General features: G+C 35.0%; 2 protein-coding genes across 4 annotated transcripts in view; both read left to right on the top strand.

Annotated features, from left to right (window-relative positions):
- The window catches only part of LOC112056965 (uncharacterized), an 83,260-nt gene extending 77,425 nt beyond the window's left edge, over positions 1-5,835 (top strand). The window contains exon 9 of the mRNA XM_024097453.2: positions 112-5,835. Coding sequence (XP_023953221.1) covers positions 112-323 — 212 coding nt within the window. The 3' untranslated portion in view covers positions 324-5,835. The remainder of the gene's footprint in view (positions 1-111) is intronic.
- An 811-nt stretch (positions 5,836-6,646) lies between these two features.
- The window catches only part of LOC112056956 (zinc finger C2HC domain-containing protein 1C), a 32,792-nt gene continuing 16,470 nt past the window's right edge, over positions 6,647-22,968 (top strand). For all 3 annotated transcript variants that reach the window (XM_052888117.1, XM_052888118.1, XM_024097443.2), the window contains exon 1: positions 6,647-6,985. In XM_052888117.1, the coding sequence (XP_052744077.1) occupies positions 6,947-6,985 (39 nt within the window). In that variant the 5' untranslated portion in view covers positions 6,647-6,946. The remainder of the gene's footprint in view (positions 6,986-22,968) is intronic.

Raw genomic sequence — 22,968 nt, 5'->3', positions numbered from 1 at the left:
TCCCGAAAAAAATATTGGTTCCCGCGGAATTTGTGAAAAACAGAGTATTGCGCCTAATTTTTAACAATGTTCGGGGACTATATTAGTAATTTTGAATGTACTGCATTTCAGGTCTGACATGGTCTCAAGAGGGTGAAGACTTTGCACTACACGCAATGCCAATTATGCACCACACCAACGTCTCTCAAGCTTGCTCCATGCTCGACGGCGTCACAGCCTACGAAGCATCAGCATACGAACAAGCCCTCGCCGAATACGACGACACTGCCACCACCTCTGACGACTGGGACTTCGGAGTCGACTGCGGCGATTTCATGATGTAACTTTCGATTTGAGTATACTGATATGATTTGCTCTGTGACATAAAAGTATGGCGGAAATAAATCGAGTTGCATATTTGAAATTGTTTGTGTAAAAGAAATATTTTGAGATAATTGTTTCTTTATGGAAGTGAAGATACAATAGTTGCAGGAAAATGGTCCTCAAGGATAACGCAATTATGCTGCTGTTGCTCAAGTATTATGTGAAATAATCTGTGCTGGTCACGAGACACCAAGGAATTTTACAAATGTGCCAATTAAAAACCTACATCCAAAAGGATATCTTATGACTTTTGTATTTCTGCATTTTACGAAACAATAATAATTAATTATTAATATTAGAGAAATAATGTTCAGAATATTAAAGTGGCTCAAGGGATAATGCTTGTACTAGTTGCATGTTCTTTAGACGTAACTGTGTTTGTCATAGAAAAGATGTGTGTAGCCATTAAAATTTAGATTCGTATTCTATCCTATGACCATAACACGTAGACCATTTTTTCGTAAAGATAGACATAGAATTAAAAAAAAATTAAAAGCACAGGAATAGTTTGTTTGTCGGTTGATCCGATTAAATTCCTAATCATCTTTTTTGTTGTTTATTGATTGGTATAAATGATTATGAATCTCATTAAAAATATCTTGACAACTTTTACCCTTTCTAATAAATCCATTTACTTTACACCCTTTTTAAATTGTCCAAAAAATTTTTGAAAAATTTTACTTGTATCAATTCAGGGTATTTTATACAATCGCACAAAAAAAAAACAAAATAAGATCAAAATGTTTTATGTTATGTTAAAAAAAACATAGAAATTAAGTAAATTCGCTTAGACCCCAATGACACCAATTAACATTGAAAATTTAAAGGCATATTAACGTGATAGTTATAGATGTAAGTGAATCGGTGTTAGTTGTTAGACTGTGGTCGGTAGACGAATATAAAGAATTGCCACTACTAAGCGATGGAACTCTTAAAAATTTCAAGTTGATAATGCTCGCCATTGACGATCAATTATTCTCACGTTTCTGCAGCACAACTATAACTGATCGTGAATTGGACGCTGCGTGCATGACGGCTCGACTTATGAAACGTCTTCGCTGCCGTTTGAGCTGCAGAAACGTGAGAATAATTGACCGTCAATGACTGACTTAATAAAAATTGTATGAAATAATAGGTACGATGGGTAATGTGAAAGAGCTAATGGAGTAGTGATTGTATGAATTGTATGGATAAATTCGAAAGTAGTCAAAGTACTCGTAGAAATTTGGAGGTCGTAAGATGTGTCTTGAAATGTTTTAAGATGTCTCCGGACCAATTGGTCACAATTGGTATATGCGTGGTATTAGTACAATATTATTGTCGAAAATATAAATTATACCTAGTCGCTAAAATCTTCCGACCTACCCAAAGACTGCCTAAAGTTATTATACCTACCTAATACCTGTGTTGTGTAAATCCTAGGCACGGTACCCGCATTTTGAAGCCCTGGTCCTGCGGAGAGTTTTGCGGTGCATTGCAAGACATTTTTTGATTACCCATAACTCCGAACTTATCAATAAAATAAGGTAACTTAAAAGTAACGCAATAAATAATGCTAGCAACCCTCGATCCGATAAACTAATGTCAGCCACTGATGATCAAGTAATCTCACATGCTTGCAGCGCTAACGGCTTGACAGTCGATAAACTGATCGTGTGTTGGTATCGCGGCCAAATCTCGATCAGTTGCTAGCATACAAAAATTAGAAATGAAAACAAATTCTAAAGCAAGGGTATAAACACTATAATTATTATAATTAGTATAGATTGATCTAGACTAATTAGAGTTATAAAACTCATGACAGGCAAATTGAATGAAATTCAGTAAATTTGTCTAAACCTTACCAAAAAACTCATTTGTTGTATATGGTCCTAATAAACTTCAGTAATATAATTTAATTGCCAATTTACAATTTCAAAACGAAACTCCGGGTGCGTGCAAATTTGTCTCGCAATTAAGACCAAGATCAAAAGTTCTAATAATAATATATAAATTTTTAATAACCCTATCCATATATAATTAAGGATGAGTCACAAAATGAATGGATGGGAAAATAGCGTATGGGAAGTCGCTCACTTAGGTAAATAAAGGTTGTGGGAAACTCGTCATGTTAATACCACTTACAACTTTAAAATATTGCAAGCCTAATGGCCTAGCTGCACATTTTGGGGCAGCACTTAAATACACTATGAGATAGACGAAATTAGTGTTAAATTAGGACATGTACAGAGCTAATCTATGATGTCAGTGGCGCGATTCCACTATTTTACACTGGTCGACGAAGTATTCGTCTATAAGACGTCTTATTAGAATTTTAACTTTATGTCTTTAAGATGCCAAAATTGCCAAAATCAAAATGTCACTAGCAACGAAGCCATGGAAACGAACGATGTCACAACGCTACAACTTTACAGTGCAAGCAAAATGTACTGTTCATCGTTTTGGCGTTACTTTGTTTTGTCTTTAGAATTTTGAAATTCTGTTCATGTGTCCATTAGAAAACAAACAAAACTGTTTGTTTTTTTAAGGAGGCATTCAGGCATAGACAATTAGGAGAAATTCCAAAATATCCGCTTACGTAGTACAAAAACAAACCCTAGTAAGGCACAAATTACACAAAGAAAATTATTTCAAAGTAACGAATGAATTTTCTTTGTGCAATTCGCTTATCTGGTCAACTGATAACGACGACACGATACTGACTGCACCTGACTGGCATACTTCTACGTCTTCGGTTTGATTCCCAGCTATATTTGCTGAGGTCTACTCTGGTCGTAGTAATAGTCAATGCCTTGTTGTACTTATTAGCAAAAAGTACGTATTGCGGCGCGTAAATATCAATCAGGGATATCTGACTGTTCCGAGCACGAACTCCGTGGTTCAAAGCGTGCCCGTCTCGTCTCAGACTGCATCGTCAAGTCAGCCACTGATGATCAATTAGTAATCTCACATGCCTGCAGCGCTAACGGCTTGACGACCGATAAAACTGATCGTGTGTTGGTCGCGATCGGCATGACCGGCGACCAACACACAACCAACACAGACTTGATCGTCAGTGGCTGACATCATGCAGTTGGCATCGCAGTCAAAACTTTTCTTTAAATAAAAAAAAAACTAAGAAAGTAAGGAAATCGACTTTTGGTTCCTTACTTTTTGAAAAAATGAAATAGCCCTTATCTGGATAAGATAAAAAATGTCTTACAATGCGATAGATTACCTATATGTAGTAGCAAATTGTGTACCTAATTAATTATTATGAATATTCTAGATTAATACTAGATGTGTTTTAAAATTAGAAAACGCGAAGATCACTTCAATGTGTTTATTATAAATCTCGTGTTCTTGTTGTACTTTTTACTTAATTTCATTTTTTTTTTTTTTGTCAAAATGGTCTAAAGATATTAAATTAAAAAAAGATACATACAGCCGACCATAGATACTCTTTGGAATTTAGTGAAAAATGGGATAACACAATTACTATGACTTGAATATCCAACGGACAGTCATCTTTTGTAGGGCATTCGAAATCCCGCGTTTCTGTATTGTTTATAGGAACGGATATGCTCAAGCTTAACTATTTCAACAACCAACCAAACAAAATCCAACGTCCAACGGTTTTTCATTTCCCTCGGGTAAAAGAACCAAGACTTGTCGCATAGTCGTTGGCCACCTAACGTTATGCTTACCAGACTTGACCATTCCGACACCTCGTAACCCACCAACGTCCAATGGTTTTTCATTTCAGGCTAAAATCTAAATATAATGCAAATGGGAAGGTAAATTGATGTAATAATATCCGAACCATTATGACCTTATTTGACGTTCACGTATTCATTGGATATTTTACCTATTTAAAATTTTCCTTTTCAATAATTGTTATGTGTAAAATTGTGTTTATACATAATACCAGTAAATAATAATTATTATTATATTAATATTAGTAAGCAATAAATAAATCTAGACGCTGGATTCGTTGGAAAATATATTTTTGTAAAAGGCACTTTTAATTTATTCTAGAATTGTAACACCTTATAAACATGTTTTCATTTATAGGTGGTTAAAAATGTGTAACTTTATTAAGTGGCTTTTTAATTTATTTTTCTGTAATGTTTTATTAAATATATTCACTTGTGATAAGTTTAATAATAATCATTTTCCTGCATTTCTGTCAGTTTAGATAAAAAATAATAAGTAGCTATGTATTCCAAATATGAAATAAAAATACTTAATAGTAAAATGCTAATAAATTCTCATATTATTATATCGGACGCGTCAGGGTGGAAAATGAGCAAAGATGAATGCGAGATTCTCATCTAAAGTTCGCTTCATACGACGTGTTTTTCTCGGACGGGACGGGATGTGAATTTTTTGGAAAGGAATATCGTTTTTTTTTTAATTTTAATTTTTTATGTTTTATATTTTGCGCAGTAAAGTATGTATTCGTCTTTTTCGTTTCATACAAAATACGCGTAATTTTATACATTGAAGTGGCACGTTATACATCGACGGCATGGAAGGGTTTTAAAACACAACTTCCCGTCTCGGTCCGTCCACGTCGTAACCCTGTTGCGTATGCAGCGACCCCATAGACGTATTATGCGAGCTACAAACGTTCAGTTTTAACTGTACAGTCGAACTGTTCAGTTTAATAGTACAGTTTTTTCTAATGATTTTGTTTTAAAGTTCGATTAGATGAAACTGTACAGTTAACACTGCGCATTTATAACTACAGTTAGTGTGCTGTGCGGGTGACAGTTCATTTCACTCTTGAAAGTGTGTCGCGATTTACGATAATATTACGTATTATGAACGTCGTAAGGCAACTGTCACCTGTACCATGCTACAGTGCAAAAGTTCTGTAGCCCGGATAGATAATACGTCACTATGCGACACTTACTTTAACTGACAATCTTCATTTTGAAAATGACCGCCATGACCGAAATTAAGTTCAGATGACATTAATGTATTAACTGTACTTATTATTATTTATTTATTCAATGAATATTATTTAATTACTAAATTACAATCAATATCAAAATACTGTATACATAGCAATTAATTACCATTTAGTTAATTTTTATTAAAATGTGCCTATAACTATTTTAAAGAGCGAGAAAGAAATTATTCATAGCGAGTGTATTGAGTTTTTACCTACGTAATGACAAATAAAGCCACCTACAGATGTGCCAACATCAATGAGCAGGATGACCGTTCCAATCTCACTAACAACACGTAAATCCGTGTGTTGTCTACGGATCTAATTTGGCTGAAGTTGGCATGTCTGTTAAGTAGTAATTGCTATAGACGTAGGCTATAGTTACGTGTAAGTCGGGAACGCGTTGTCAATGCGAACTTTTCGTCGATTCGCATCGTGTGTTCGTACGTCAAACGATTACTGATACGTTCATCTGATCTCATAAAATATGAATGTTTGTATGTAACTTTTGTAAAATAAACGCCAATACGGTGTGAGTTTGTGTTTTATTTCGCACTACCTCCTAGCACATGGAACGTTTTATTCATTAAATAACATCGCAACCTTTTATAGTTAACTTGCGAAAGCCCACAACTTTGTCCGTGATAACAATGTTAAACTATGCGTATAAACTTTTCTCTTGAATCACTCTATCTAATAATGAAAACCGCATTAAAATCCGTTGCGTAGTTCAAAAGATATCAGTACCGATGGCGGAAAACGACTTTGTGAAATTAAATTTCTTTACATCAAAGGTACCTGTAATACTTTCTATGTAAAAAGTGAAAAATTGTCTTAATTCTCTTCTCTACGTGCGTAAAGTCGGTCAATCTGCATTTCGCTAGCATGGTGGACTATGGCTTAACCCCTCTCATTCTGAGAAGAGAGTCGTGCTCACCAGTGATCCGAATATGGGTTGATATTGATGATGATATTATGTCTTAAATATGGGAAACACAAACTACAAGGAATCCTTGAAGGCTGATGCACGTATTATTATCACTGCATACTATCGCGTAATCAGCTTTTTTCCATAGTATAAACTCCATGCATGAGAGCGTGTCTACCATGTACGAAGGGAAATGATGTATCTTGTAATCTATGTAGGACACACGAAATAATTTACGATAAAGTAATTCGTGTTAGGAACGTAATGTAACAATGAGGCTTTATAGGTTGTCGTAAGCTTGAAACTTAGATAAGTGTGATATAGCTAACTGCTAAAGGATTACTCATTGCGAAGTAATGCAGGCCCCGCCATCTCTCGGTGATTCGCCCCAGCGGCGCGTCGAGTCTCCTGGCGACCTAGCTTGTTTAATCGCTACACCGATCTCATTCATAACGGCTGTACGGCTGCAGGCCTTGCGCTAGCGAAATTAAAAAAAAAAATACATCCGTAAACATTCCAAATTCGAATACAGTCATCGCGGTAAAATTGATTAGTCAAGTCCAAATGTTTTGTGTCAAATTTTGTGAAATATGTGTTGTTTTATTGATAAAAATCGCGTGTAATGTTTACTAAAAATATTTGTTAAGACTGTTTACTTATTTTTAATATTTTATAGTGTTGCCTTGTCTTCCAAAATTTAAGTGATATCGTGAGCGAAGATGGAGAAGAACGGAGGTTCGAGACTTCTTCAGATGCAGGTACAGTATGGAATGCCATTGTTATTATTATCATTGATGGAAAATGTTTACAATTTATTAGATAAGCTGATCCATATGAGGGCTTAGATAAAGAACAATATTAATAATAAATAAAACAGAATTTGCAAAATCACATACCTATATCTACCTGTGTTTTTTGATTATGAAAATAAATAGGTAATTTATGTAAATAAATAAGTAAATAGATTTTGGTCATTCGTACCAACAAAAAAAAAAAAAAAAAAATGCTGAATGAAAAATTCTTATTTCATTCAGCGATAATTTTTCCACATTTTCAGTGATTTTCATAGCTGTTCATATTGGGTATTAAAGTTATTTCCCTTTAGACAGCTAAACTATAAATTACTTAAGGTAGGTACTACCTACGTAGATAATTTCTTTGAATAAAAAAAAACCAAGAAAAATAATTTTAAAGCTTAGTGATTCTGAAAATCCTCCTTTATTTAGGTAAACTCGAATTGGATTTTTAGGCCTTTATTTTTTAATTAATTAAGTGGATAGTTACCTAACTTATTTAAGAATTAAAATGCTTAGAAATAGTTTAAAGTTAGTTCTAAGCTGGAAAACAGGTACCTACTTAGGTCTAGATACCTACCACCCTATTCAATCACGGTATTCACGAACAGGATGCGGGAAGCTGAAAAATCGATCGGAATGCAAACAACTGCATAGCCTTCCTGCATTTAGATTGTAGATAGGTAGGTACTAGAGGACGCCCGCGACTTCGTCCGCGTGGAAATCAATTTAAACGTTCAACCCCTATTTCAGCACTTTTGGGGTTGAATTTTAAAAACTCTTGAATCCCACCCATTATATTTCCTTTTTTCATATGATTTATGATTTACTAGCGGACGCCCGCGAGTTCGTCTGCGTGGAATTTAGTATTTCACAAATCCCTCGGGAACCATGGATTTTTCCGGGATGAATGTAGCCTATGTGTTAATCTAGAGTTTACTCTAATGGAAATAGACTTTAAATCAAAAGCCAAATCGCTTCAGTAGCAACTGCGTAAAGAAGGAACAAACAAACATAAACACTTACACACACACAAACTTTAGCATTTATAATATTAGTGTGATGTTCTAAATCCTTGCTTAAGTATTTCGACTCACAACAGTTACAGTATTGATTACTGTATTAAGTTGGGGTTAATATTCAAAAAATGTTAGTGTGCAGAGCATTTTAAAAAATCAAATATCACGTGTCTCAAACGGTGAAGGAAAATATCGTGAGGAAACCTGCATAACATAAAATTTTTAACTGAATTCCACACGGACGAAGTCGCGGGCGTCCGCTAGTGATACATAATGTTAAGTAAATAACACTAAATAACAAGCTAAATGCACCGGTATCGCAACTTGGCCAGCCGCCTTCACAATAAATCGACGGTGTTTCCTTCCTCAACTATTCAGAACGACAAGTCACCTGATTAACCGCATTGTTGGGAACTAGATTTTGGTCAAACGAAGTAAACAACTTATGTAAGCAAGTTTAGTATATACTAGACCTTCCTCCTTATCAGCCGATAGACGTCCAGTGCTGGACATATGCCTCTTGCATGGACCTCCAAGCACAACGATCTCGAGCCGCCAGCACCCATCGGCTCCCTGCAACCCGCTTGATATCCTCGGTCCACCTAGTGGGGGGTCGCCAAACACTGCGCTTTCCGGTGCGGGGTCGCCATTCACCACATTCAGCACCTTGGGATTCTAGATAGACCGTTTTTTAGAATAAAACCATCAGTCGGAAACATCTGCTTATTTTAATAGTAGTAGGCGGTAGTTCACTAGGAATGATTTATCATCTATCTATATCTTTTTTTTTATTATTATTTACAAATTGCAAGCCCTTGACTACAATCTCACCTGATGGTAAGTGATGATGCAATCTCAGATGGAAGCGGGCTAATTTGTTAGGAGAAGGATGAAAATCCACACCCCTTTTGGTTTCTACACGACATCGTACCGGAACGCTAAATCGCTTGGCGGTACGTCTTTGTCGGTAGGGTGGTAACTAACCGCGGCCGAACCAGCCAGACCTGGACCAATTAAGAAAAATCTCAATCGGTCCTGCCGGGGATCGAACTTAGGACCTCCGTTTTGTAATTCTACCGCGCATCACGCATGCCACTGCGCCACGGAGGCCGTCAAACTTTCTATACTTATAATAAAACTGTAACAGGTCAAATTCTGTACATAGAAGATATTTTGAAAATTTTTGTTCGAGGGCATTAAACAATCGATTATCATCATCCTCATCAATCGATACTTTTTTTTTTTTTTTATTTAGTCTCTCATTATTCCTGCAATCTGTCGTGAGACATTCAGCGGGATTTTAAGTATTTGAAATAAGGTGTTTGGTGCGAAATCCAGTGATTTGCCCAAATATAATAATGTAGTGTCTATTTCGTGACATCTTGTTGTTCTCGGTCTCTTGAGCCTTTTGAAAGTTGTACCAGGTTTCTTCATCATTAGGTTCCTTGCAAGTTGATTTGGATGTTTACGAATACGCTTTTGGTATGTTTTCATTGAGTGTGCAACTTCTGTCTTTATAGTTTTAATTTTAGTTCACGATGCAGGCGATACTGAAGCCAAAAATATTTTTTTCGATTTTTTGCCTGTTTGTCTGTCTGTCCGTATTTTTTGTTAATCGGGCATCACGCTGTAACTACTGAATAAATGCAAATGAAGTTTCATTGGCACAGTTTAAGACCATAATACGAAGAAGGTTACAGAATACGTAATTTTTATTACGAAAATAAAATAAAAAGGGGGTGAAATATGGGATTGAGAGTTTGTGTAAAAAGTTCTTGATTTTTAGACTTTTAAAAAAATTGTTCATAAATCATAAAAAAAACGAAATTTAATGTGATTCAAGAATTTTTAAAATTCAATCCAGTCGTGAAATCGAATATTCTATCTTACATTTGATAAATTGGACGAACCTTTAATAGTAAATGTATCTTAAAACTTAATACTTACACAAATAATGCGATGTAGTCAAGTGCCTAACTACTACGAGTAAACTACCCAGCCAAGTGACACGTCGATTCTCTTTCTACGATCGCTAACGCTTCGAAAACTAGAAAAATGTATGGGAATGACAGATTTTGATCACGTGACCTGTCGATAGCAAATGTCATTCCCATACATTTTTATAGTTTTCGAAGCGATAGCGATCGAAGAGAAACGACATGCCACTTGGCTAGAGGGGCTGGATCTATTTCATATCATAATATAACTTAAGCGATTAATCCAACGAATCTAATAGTCTATCTTACATTTGAGAAAGATTATTTGATGGTCCTTTATAAGTAAACTAGCTGACGCCGCGCGGTTTCACTCGCGTGGTTTCCGTTCTCGTAGGAATACGGGGATAATATATAGATTATAGCCTTCCTCGATAAATGGGCTATCTAACATTGAAAGAATTTTTCAAATCGGACCAGTAGTTCCTGAAATTAGCGCGTTCAATCAAACAAACAAACTCTTCAGCTTTATTATATTAGTATAGATTAAATGTTTCTTCAAACATAATAAATACTAAGTTTAAAGATACATTTAATTTACTTTTACAAATACATAAATATTGCGGTGTAGTCAGGCCTTTGCCAAAACACAAAACTTTGTTATCTACATAATAAGTGGCTTGATAAATCTAAGACATAACTGGGTCACCTAAACCTTGAACGACTAAAGAATAACTTTTAACTTATTCACTTAAAATTACTGTTTGCTTGAAAATAACTTACCTACCTACCTGGTTAAGTTCCAAACATCAGAAAGTAACTAGTTCTAATTCTTATTTATATATTTTACTCAATCTCACAAATAAGTAGATACCAAGGTACGTAACAAATATCTGGGTAAATAAATATAATTAATTAAAAAATATTCGTCACAATTTTTTAGTTTCTGGATCAAATTCTGTTGATTTGTTTTTCTATTCTATGAAAACAGAGATTTTATTTAGGTATCATAAAAATAATTTGAATTTTTAGAATATATTTTTAGTTTCACAATAAATTTCTTATCTGCTAGCCTATTCACTATTTTTGTCTTTATTATCTACCTAATAAAATAAACATTCAATCAATTGACAAAATGTCATCTACAGACTACATACTTTATGCACCAGTAGGCACCGGATGACATTTGTTACATAGAATCTCAATTTCGTGTATGTACTAGCATACGTCAAAGATAGCGAATCAGCCTGCTGATCTTCGTAGCTATTATGTTAGATTAAATTAATTAATTTTAATGTGTTGTAATCTGTAGAATGGCATGTACCTCAAACTTTTCAGTTGTGTGCATTTTAAGAAATTAAATATCACGTATCTCAAACGGCGAAGGAAAACATCGTGAGGAATCCTGCACACCAGAGAAAATCCTTAATTCTCTGCGTGTGTGAAGCATCGGGCCCGCGTGGTAGACTACTGGCCTAACCCCTCTCATTCTGAGAGGAGACTCGAGCTCAGCAGTGAGCCGATTATGGGTTGATAATGATGATAATGATGAATCTATAGGGCGGGTTTTTTTTTTTTCTAAGAAATAATTAGTACCGATATTAATAAACATAAACTAGACTAGACAGGACAGGATGTTACACACAATTGGTTTTATAAAAATCAACGCAACAAAAGTAATGTTATTGAAACAGCCACTGTGTTGCACTAGTTAATTAAACTTAATAACAAAATTTAAACACGATTACTGACATTGTAAACTAAACTTTAATACACTAAACTCAAGGTCGAAATTATCATCCCACTAGAAGCTTCTGCTACATTCAAGTTCGCCTTATTTGAAATTGTTAAATGAATCATCAACGGTCGTTTTTCAAACGCCCCAACTGCCTCAACTATTGTCGTTAATATTATCTCTATCTCGATTACTCGTACAAATTTCACGGTAAGTGTAAAAGAGATGAATTCTTCCATTGGCGTATTTCTTTAGTCTGGTAAACGAACCTTGACCTCGACCGTTGCGTTCAGTGTTCCGACCCAAAGATTTTATACAACAGATATGTCACTAGCGAGTCGGGACTGAAGCTGACAACAGTGGCTAATGGTCTTAATTTCATTTAGTCGCATTGTAAACAACGAAAGTTATTTAAACAAAATATAACACTAAATATTGTCTAATTATACTGAAAAGAGAAAAACAAGTACCTATCTAACTAAATACTTTATGGTGCCACATGCGTGAAAAACATAATATTATGTAGTTCTGTTATGTATTGTACACTAAAAAGAATAATAACAGGCAAGAAATTAACTTAAAAAGTAATGTACAATTGGCAGATTTTTCTTTGCCCGTAGGTAAGATAGTATTGTTTTCCCCGTCTGCAGCGCCATAAAGAATCGAGTTAGAATTTTATATGCATATTGTAGCCCAGCTTTCCCCCCCCACCGCCCGCTTTTTTGTCAGCCATCTATATCCCAACCACAATTTTGACGAACTCCATGACATGTCAAATGTCAAAATCTGTCAAACCGTTTGAACTGTAGAGCGTGCCAAAGACATACATACACACACACATACGCTTAAAAAGCACTACCCTCCTTCTTACGCAGTTGGGTAAAAACTATAAACACATAAGTATATAATGTAAGTAAACTCATAGATTGTGCATGTATACGCTCAGTGAAACAGCTAAATTCGGATCATTATTTGCGTTGATTTTGTAGGCTCGTAACATATCTAATACATAGTAGAAAATCTTTGTTCCGACCAGTCAACGGAACCGCTGGTTACTTGTACTTGTTCCATTGACGTCAGCTAAGTGCATATTTGCCTTAACAGAAATAGAATTATTTGTATAAATTAGAACCCGATATTCTGAATGCTAATATATTAAGATGATAATGTCTGTTATTACTGTTTCGTGTCTTATAATGTTGACATTAATATTTTTATTTACTTATTAATTACTCGATATTGATATTGGCAAAATCGAGAATCAATATATGATAACTTTAATGAAAAAAATATAAATGTAAAAATCTTTATGCATACCAAGTGAAAGAAGGAAGAGACAGTTCAACTGCATCAAAACCTCTTCCGAGCAGTGGTTTGCACTTGATGGATGCAAAATGCACTGCGAACCCTAAAGGCTCAATAAATAACTTATTTTGGACCACAGAATACATACATGGAATGGATGGATACAAGGAATTTTCCAATTTTTACTTATAGTGCATCATTATCAACCCTTATTCGGCTCACTTCTGAGCTCAAGTCTCCTCTCAGAATGAGAGGGGTTAGGCCAATAGTCCATCACGCTGGCCCAATGCGGATTGGCAGATTTCACATACGCAGAGAATTAAGGAAATTCTCTGGTATGCAGGTTTCATCACGATGTTTTCCTTCACCGTTTGAGACACGTGATATTTAATTCCTTAAAATGCACACAACTGAAAAGTTGGAGGTGCATAGCCTGGACCGGATTCGAACACCCTCCGAAATCGGAGGCTGAGGTCATAGTGCATACATTAGTTAAAAACCCTATGCACGCCACTGGGTGTGAGGGGTCATCTTTGCAATTTTAACTTTCGCCATTAGTCACCAAGCTGACTTTCAAAATTTAACGGCCAGATAAAGAATTATCGGTCAATGAACCAAACTGAGATTAAAATTAGATTTTGCCACAGGAAATTACCACTTAAACTGTGCAGTTCAATTAATTTGTTATACATGACCAATTTCAAAGTTGGTAACTTGGTAAAGATTAATCCATAGTCACAGAGTAAAGATCATACTGAGTGGGTCTTTATAAGCAGCGTGCTTTGATTAATAATCAAAGGCAGGGTGGTAAAGCCGGTGAAACCTATAAAAACGTCACGCGTCTCCTTGACATCCGCATATGCAAACTTTTTTCATAATTTGTATTTCAAAATTTAACACTAATAAACATTAATTAAAAATTTAACATTAATGAAAATTAAATAAAAATTACGTAATATACCTAATCAATAATATTAGGTATTAAATTAATTTACGTAATTTTTATTAGTGTTAAATTTTGAAATACAAATTATGAAAAAAGTTTGCAATACTTAACCAATAAACCAATAAAAAAATACATACATCTTATTTATTTAGTTTTTGTGAAAAGTTTCAAACATAAGATGCCATTTTTCTTGAATAATATTGAAAATTACTGATACGACGCTTCGTGTCGTACTGACTCAAGAATGTATTAGTTTTAAATTTTGTATTTGGAGCGGCTACGACACCGCCATGTTCCGTGCGTTCCATCTGCCTATTATTCTTAATCTGTGTCCACGGTGTTATAACTTGGATCAGCTACAAAGCCTTGAAGATTTCGTTTGGTCTTAGTTTTTTATCAAATAAGTCTAAGCTTCAATAAAACCTTTGAGTTTTTTGTTTTAACAACCCATGTTCGGCTCACTGATGATCACGAGTCTCCTCACAAAATGAGAGAAGTTAGGCCTTAGTGTTTCTGAATTCTATTGTGGATTTAATGTATGTTTATTTAGTCAATCTCTTCTTTCAAGGTTTTCCTCTCTTTATTCCTATCAGTAAGTATACGATTTTTTTTTTATTTTAATCAGCCACCAGCTCTATAGCAATAGAGCGGGTGGCAGATTAGAAAAAAAATAACGCGCGCGAGATTTGTATACTTTGATTACAAATATGGTCATACTTATTATCAGTAAAATAATAATTAATTTTAATTAAAACTTCCTATCAGTTACTCATTTATTAAAAACAGAATTATCTAATGGGTGTAGGTAGGGGTATATATATATATATGAATATATACTAATATTATAAAGCTGAAGAGTTTGTTTGTTTGAACGCGCTAATCTCAGGAACTACTGGTCTGATTTGGAAAATTCTTTCAATGTTAGATAGCCCATTTATCGAGGTAGGCTATAGGCTATATATAATCCCCGTGTTCTTACGGGAACGGGAACCACATGGGTGAAACCGCGCGGCGTCAGCTAGTGAATGTATAGAAGGTAATATTGATATGACACATCATATTTTTACTCCCGGTAACACTATGTTTGATTGCAAACCGTCGTACATTGTGTTATGTAAACGTCCCACGCGAATTATTATTCAAGCAATGAAAACATCTATAACAATACATGGAAAACATCGCCAATAGGAAACTTGCACGTATTCACAGGGATATGTGTCATCACACCTTCAACTGTCCTACATTTAACGATCAATAATATTTTTGTATGACACACTGGGGCTTCGTTAAATAAATAGGACTGAAAATGAGGGTGTTGCTAGAGTCAAATACGAAAATACTCTCGAAACGTAGAAGCATTTGTTAACATTCCCATGTAACAAAATTAGCAAGAGAAAAAGTACAATATTTCAAATTTAATAACCGGAACCATGATAGCCCAGTGGATATGCCTCCGATTCCGGAGGGTGTGGGTTCGAATCCGGTCCGGGGCATGCACCTTTATCTTTTCAGTTGTGTGCATTTTAAGAAATTAAATATCACGTGCCTCAAACGGTGACGGAAAACATCGTGAGGAAACCTGCATACCAGAGAATTTTCTTAATTCTCTGCGTGTGTGAAGTCTGCCAATCCGGCATGGGTCAGCGTGGGGGACTATTGGCCTAACTCCTCTCATTTTGACAGGAGACTCGAGCTCGAGTGAGTCGTTTTGATAAAGAACGAACGACGAACGAACGAACTATACGCTGCTTCTGTCATTGGAATCCACACTAATCGGATGTCCTAGTTTACGCGGTCGATACTTTTACAGATAGCAGGGATCAATTCAGGTCATTCACGCCAGGGTATTGAATGTTTATAGTGAGTCTCATTCACACAGGTTCCTATTAATGGAACTTTGGAATACTTTGCTTAGATCTTCTTTGAATCTTGTCTATATTTTTGCGCTAATGTATCACCTCAAAATCAAAATATTTCAAGTACAAGCACTTTTGTAACGTTAAGTTAGAGTAAAGGAGATGGTCCATTTGAGGTCCACTCTTGTACCCCGTATCATTAAAATTTAAAAAATACATGGATTTTATAAATATCTAAATAAGTGAATAAATCTAACTAAACAAAAATAAATCAATAAAATCAAAACCCAAGTTTTTGAGTTGTATCAAGATGGCACCCTTACGGCAACTATGACATGACAAGTGACAGCAAACGTCAAATCGACTGCTGCATTGAAAACGTCATCAATCCGCCAATATTACCCTTATTAGTGTTGCATTTCTTTGGAGAGAATAATATTATTTCGAAAGAATTTAAGTGAATTCGTAGATTTGTATAATCAGGAATAGGTAAAAAAATATTTTCTTTTATTTCTGCTAGGGTACAAAGACTAATCCTGGGCTCCACACAATTTTGGATCATCTCTTTTGTAAAGACTCGGATGTGAAGACACTCTGGATCAATTATTCTTTATTCAATAGTAGGTAATATTATACTTTCTTTACTTATCTGTCTTTGTAATTTTGTTACAAAGATAATGTTGTCGTTGTTTGTTTCGAATTGAAAAAATACGTGGGCTTATTGGATGGTGGGTGGCTAGCATTATCGAGAAAGGCCCTAGGCTGAATAAAATATATTTATTTTTGTCTAAAAACTTTTGATAGCTTTTAGATAATGACATAATTTGATTTCAATGAATATTTTATGATACATCATAGTTTTAACATAACTCCGCAACAAAATAATGATTAATTACCTTGAGCAAGTTTGTCAACAGTTTCCACGCGAATAAAGTCGCGAGCGTCCGCCAGTAAACCATATTCCTAAAATGCTAACATGTGGTATCGGTATGTGGTTTAATAATGAAAAAATACCAAGCAGGAATATGACACAACTCACTAATGAGTTGAGTAAACGTTCACGGACAACCTTTAGGGTGAAAGCATGTCAGTAACCTGTTGATATAAAGTTATAATTTTAACGCAACCTCGATGCAGCTATCGCCGTCGCCCTTACATGATATTGCGCGATAGGTACTCGTGGGTCCTTTTATTTTACCGCACGAATGAACTGATAGCAGCCATTCAAACTTTATCACTAGTTCCCTGAATACTTGTAGTAGATAATAAAATATTATTATCTGTTATACCTACTTGGAGACTATCACGACGATGTCGACACCCACATGGAGTTTTTCGTTCCAATAATGAAAGATTTCTTTTTACTTGCCATTAAGTACTTATGTTATTTAAACAGTTATAGTAATTTATGTTTTTGCTGGGATATTATTTTTAACTATGCTGAAATTCATTAAATTTATTATAAAGTCTAACCATTAATAATAAAGGTAAAAAAATCAGAAAAGAAAAGATTGAGATTGTAAGATTGTATCGCCAGAGATAAAGAAATTATATGTCACGTGTCTCGAACGGTAAAGGAAAAACATCGTGAGGAAACCTGCATATCTGAGAATTTACTTAAATCTCTGAATGTGTGAACGTTTAGCTCTCATTCACACGAGAGTTTTTTAACGTACGTTAAAAAGTGATCAGATATAGCAATGAAGTTAAATGAAGGTCTATTTCCAATCTCCAAAATTGAAAATGCAACACTGCTCCAAGAAAAGCGTCGTGTTTTAAAAACGCTGTCGTGTGAACATATACTTGGGAATGCATTTGTAAACGCTTTTTTAAAGTCCGTTAAAAAACCTCTTTCGTGCGATAGGGAGTAGACCGCGCTACAGATTTTCAGTTTTAGCTGCACAGTTTTAATTGTACAGTTTTATCAAATAGAATCTTCAATCAAAATCATTAACAAAACTATACAGTTAAAACTGACAGAGACGGGCGATTTACTGAACAGTTCGACAGTTCAGTTATAACTGCACGTCTGTAGCATGGTTTAGGGTTTATAATAACACATAACATTTTAAGGAATAACATTAATGCAAACACATAGACACAACCACATACCGCATGGTATGGCTTGCGAAGAAATCAAAGGTAGGTAGGTACCCAGTTGAACTTGTTCTTCCAACATTACCTGACAATTTTCTTTGTTATCGATCTCGCTCTTGACAGTAATGCATTATTGCGATCCTCATGCAGTATAGATAACAGTTATGGATTGGAACGCAATACGAGTAGATAAAGTAGTCAACACTTATCTACTTACATTCTATGATAGTTACTCAATATCCTTTATGAATGATACATCATATTCTGTACTTACTACATACCAAACTAGTATGGCTTTCGAGTAATGGGGGCAAAAACATATTATCTACACTATGATTATAATAAGTAGAAACCAAGCGTCTGTAAATTACCTATATAAAACTAGCCGACGCCCTTCGATTTTACCTGCGTAGTATCTTTTCCCGTGAGAATACGGCCTATATACGAGAATATATATAGCCTACTAGCGGACGTCCGCGACTTCGTCCGCGTGAAACTCGATGTAAACTTTCAACTACCTCTACCCTATCCCTACCCTACGTTTAAATTTTTCCTGAATTTTCTTTGCTATAAACCTCACGGCACCCGAGACCTTTCCAACGAATGCAAAACCGTGGAAATCGGTTTGTGCGTTCTGGAGTTATAGCGTCAGGAAGGAAAACCCGACTTATTTTTATATAAGTAGCCTATGACACTCACAAATAATGAGACTTTCTAGTGGTAAAAGAATTTTCAAAATCCGTTAAGTAGATCTGGAGATTACTTCTACATTACCACTAACCTATTTTATTTTATTATTAACAAGTTAGCCCTTGACTACAATCTCAACTGATGGTAAGTGATGATGCAATCTAAGATGGAAGCGGTGTAACGTACGTACGTCTTACGTCTTTGTCAGTAGGGTGGTAACCGTGGCCGAAGCCTCTCACCGGCCAAAAACTATAACTTTTCACCACACAGTAAATACAAAAATGTAGGAACTTTATTATAATCTATATTAATAATATCATACATTGACTTCGTCATAAACTGCACAGAAATCGCGTAGGACTCGTTGCAAATCTAAATACGGTTATCGGCAAACCTGATCTCATCCTCCCACCGCGGTTGGCATATTTAGTGCCAGGGTCATGTGGCTAAGTTACTTTTAGCTTCCTTACATAAAAAGTTCCATTTAAGCCACATCACAAATGGCATGTCTGTTGGTATTAAACTATAATGATTTACGACTTCGATTCTCTGTTTTGAAGGCTGAAAGAAGTAAAACAATCGTTCGTTATTAGCCTGTGTTTATTAGGCTTCTTTCAATACTAGAATAAGGACTCGCTTCCTACAATATATTCAGTAATCAAACAGCTAAGTAATACACTAGGTGTAGGCCTAACATGCGACAAAACGATGCATCTCATGAAGAGAAATAGACAAATGTTAACCAATAGCAATTCGATGCATTCGATGCAAAAAAGTGCATTCGATACTTGTAACCCTTGCTTTATATTAATGTTAAAAATAATGTACGAGTAAGTACTGATTTATTATTTGAAATGAAGTGTTTTTATTGAATAAATGAATTTAATTTGATTTGATTTATAAACACGAGCAAACATTCTCCTTAACTGCAACTGCATTGACGATGTAGTCTGTAGGTAGCTGTTAAAACAAGTTTTAATTAGGTTTACAAATACAGAACATAACGTATGAAATACATTTATTTTTCTCAAGGAGAAATCCACTCTCATACTCACCTACAGACGTGCAGTTTTTACTGTTCAGTCTAATTTTGCGGGTCTAATGCCCGTCAGTTTTAACTGTACAGTTCTAATGATTCTATTAGTTAATACTGTACAGTAAAAACTGTACTGATAAAACTGTGCAGTTAAAACTGAACTTCTGTAGCGCGGGTTAAATACAGGAACTTGGATTGTTACACAAACAAAGTTATTTTTTTTATTCACAATAAACAGTGATGTGCTGTCGCAAGCATAATAGCGGTTATCGCCACTGCATATCATATTATGTACTTATAGTAATTTGTCTGTGCGTACACCATGTCAAGTAGGCACAAACGCAAAATGCAATTAAGTATAGGCCCCGGCACGTAAGTTGAAACAAAATGGCGGTCATCAGCGCTGGTTCAGTTATAAACGCATGCTCCGTGGTTGCCCAGAAAATAAATATTTTTTTTTTCAAATAACAGTCAACATCATCATCATTAACAACCCATATTCGGCTCACTGTTGAGCACGAGTCTCCTCTTAGAGGGGTTAGGCTAATGGTCCACCACGCTGGTCCGATGCGGATTGGCGGAACTTCATTAATTTTTCAAGAAAATTCTCAGGTTTGCAGGTTTCCCCACGATGTTTTTCCTTCACCGAAATTGAGTCAAAACTACATCTTTCTGGATTTAAAATCTAATAAATGGTATACGGATAGGTTCAAGTTTTATGATATCCATTAATCTACAAGGAAATTCGACTCTCTGACACTATATAGCAAAAAACTCAACTCACAGCACTCCTCGAAAGTAAACTGTCTGCTACCGTATACTATGTACTAGTATGTACTAGTATGTATGTAGGGAGTTAATTAGTGAGGCAATAATACAGTCAAACCATTATGTATTCGTAAGCACTCCCTATTCCGTTGCCGCTGCCTATTAAGTAATTACTTGCTTCGCGAAATATGTACCTATCTACAATGCGTGAAACGTTTGTCATTGTGAATAGCGTTTTGTAACTGGTTAGGGTTACCGTTTTTTCACAGATTAATATTTTTTAGGCTGGGCATACACGAACAGTTTGAAGCAGTGCTTTATGCGGTTCGTATTCGCTGCGACTTCATAGTGAACTACAGATTTTTGCGTACATACATGGACTGCTCGAGCAGTTCTAAGTGCTTTGGGCGATTTGGGCGGTTGGCAGCACGGTGATATTTTATCGTGCGGTCAAGCGATTTACTCTAACTTTAAAAGCGACCCATATATGTTGATCACTGGTTAAGTGTTCGAACTGCCCATGTATAGCTGACCTTAGAAATACCTACATGAAGACTGATACTTAATATAATACGACTCGTGAGAAGTAACAGATGGCTTAGCGAAACGTCGCATGTCATTGTTGAATTATTCAGAGAAGAAATAATAAGTGCTATAAACATCCTTATTCACTCTCAAATACAGTTATTGGTAACGAATGTGTTGCCATATATTTTACTACACTAAAGAGCAACTTTTTTAGCATCACCAAAACATCCCAACGAAATCAAAAAGTAATCAAGAAGATTTGTATAATTTAGATTGGATATCTTTTTACCTTTTGATTTTTTTTATTCATCTAATTCCATACTGAAGCCTCAGGTTATAGTCAGGAATCCGCAGAACATTTCTTGCAACTGATTACTATTAAGTTTTTATTTTTCGTGAGTAGCTTCACCTCGATGAGACGATCAACTTTTTTATTTACGAAAATGTTCTACGGATCCTGGACTATTAGTTTCCACTTTTGAAACGCCTAGTCTGACTATTTGTAAAGACTAACACCGGTTTGTAACGCAGGTTCTCTGGCAAAAAACTCAACCGTTGCTCTTTTAAAAATCATATAATATTATAATTTACTACTGCTCCCAAATAATTACAGTTTCTTTAACTTTTACTTCCTGTGTGAAGGTGGAAGCTAATCCAATAACCTCCAAGCATCTTTATTATTAGAGAATTAATCAATTGTGTAGTAGCCCTAACTAAGTTAACATCAATAGTGATTGCGACCTTTCATAAAATTCCAGTAAGGAACGGCCTTTTAGAGACTTGTCTACAAAATCCAATGCCAATATTATCTAACATTATGTAAACATTACATATAATTTTAATTCGCTCTCTGTACAAAGTTGTAAGGCCTTGTGGGACGAAGCTAGGACGCGTGTGGGCGAACATGATATCGAAATAATCATTTTACATCCTAAATTGTACAATATTTACTATAAACAAAAGATACAGAGACAGATATTGTATTGAAATTGGTCGTACGATACAAAAAAGTAATTCTCACTTATAAGAGTAGGGATTGGACAATACTATTTTCTTTAACAACATTATTTAGGTGTATCGAAAATATATTAGGTATACTAGGTATTTAATACATTCTAAAAATTTTAAATCATGATTTTAAAGATGTCCTGTAACGTATTCAAAAACAAAACATTCCTTAATTCAAGTGTAAACAAAAAGTCAAGTCTGTCTACCATTCGTGCTTGGCTAATTAATATTTTTATGATCCTGATATTTTCCATAATGATTATGGGTCGGACATTTATAAAGCGACCTTATCAAACGTGCAATGAAAATGAATTAGAAATGAAAGTGATGACGTCAATGAGGATCAGATTATGATTCAGCCCAGTCATTTCATTTAAGGCCTGAACAGCTGCGTGGGCATTTAGCAATGTCCAATGGACTTAAGTGCATTGTCATAAATCCTAATAAAAACCCAATGTTCGAGTATTGTTGCTAACCTTAGCATTAAGATCTCCATATCGGAGCTAAAGTCATTTGAACTTTAGAAAGTAAGGATGTAATGGTTATTTAACTGTTTCTTAAATTATGCGCGAATCATACGGTAATTGGTAAACGTGTAAAATTTTGTATGGAATTTGGAACTTAAAATATATAGATTTAAAAATTTAGTTTATAAGTACCTACTTTATTGCTTACACTATAAAATAAGTGGGTTTTTTGTTTATTACGCTACATAGAGGGTCACAAAAAATATTATATATGTACCTTTTATTTAGAAAAAATTAAGTTATCTTACCGAAGAATAGAAAAAAGCCCTATGCTAACCATGTCAGAAAAATTGCAGTTAAAGTTTGAACCTAAAGATTACATAGGTATTGTATTACGACGAACCGAGCGACGTATGAAGTTGTACCACATTCTAGCATATAAATGATTTGATTTGATTTGATTTTGACACCATCGTATAAATCTAAAAGTAAATCAGAAATCTATTCTATAATAATTATTATTCAATAAATAATAGTAGATTACTCTACTTATAGCAT

Source organism: Bicyclus anynana, chromosome 21, assembly GCF_947172395.1.
Source record: "Bicyclus anynana chromosome 21, ilBicAnyn1.1, whole genome shotgun sequence".
Taxonomy (NCBI): domain Eukaryota; kingdom Metazoa; phylum Arthropoda; class Insecta; order Lepidoptera; family Nymphalidae; genus Bicyclus; species Bicyclus anynana.
This window is presented reverse-complemented; position numbering and strand designations above follow the sequence as displayed.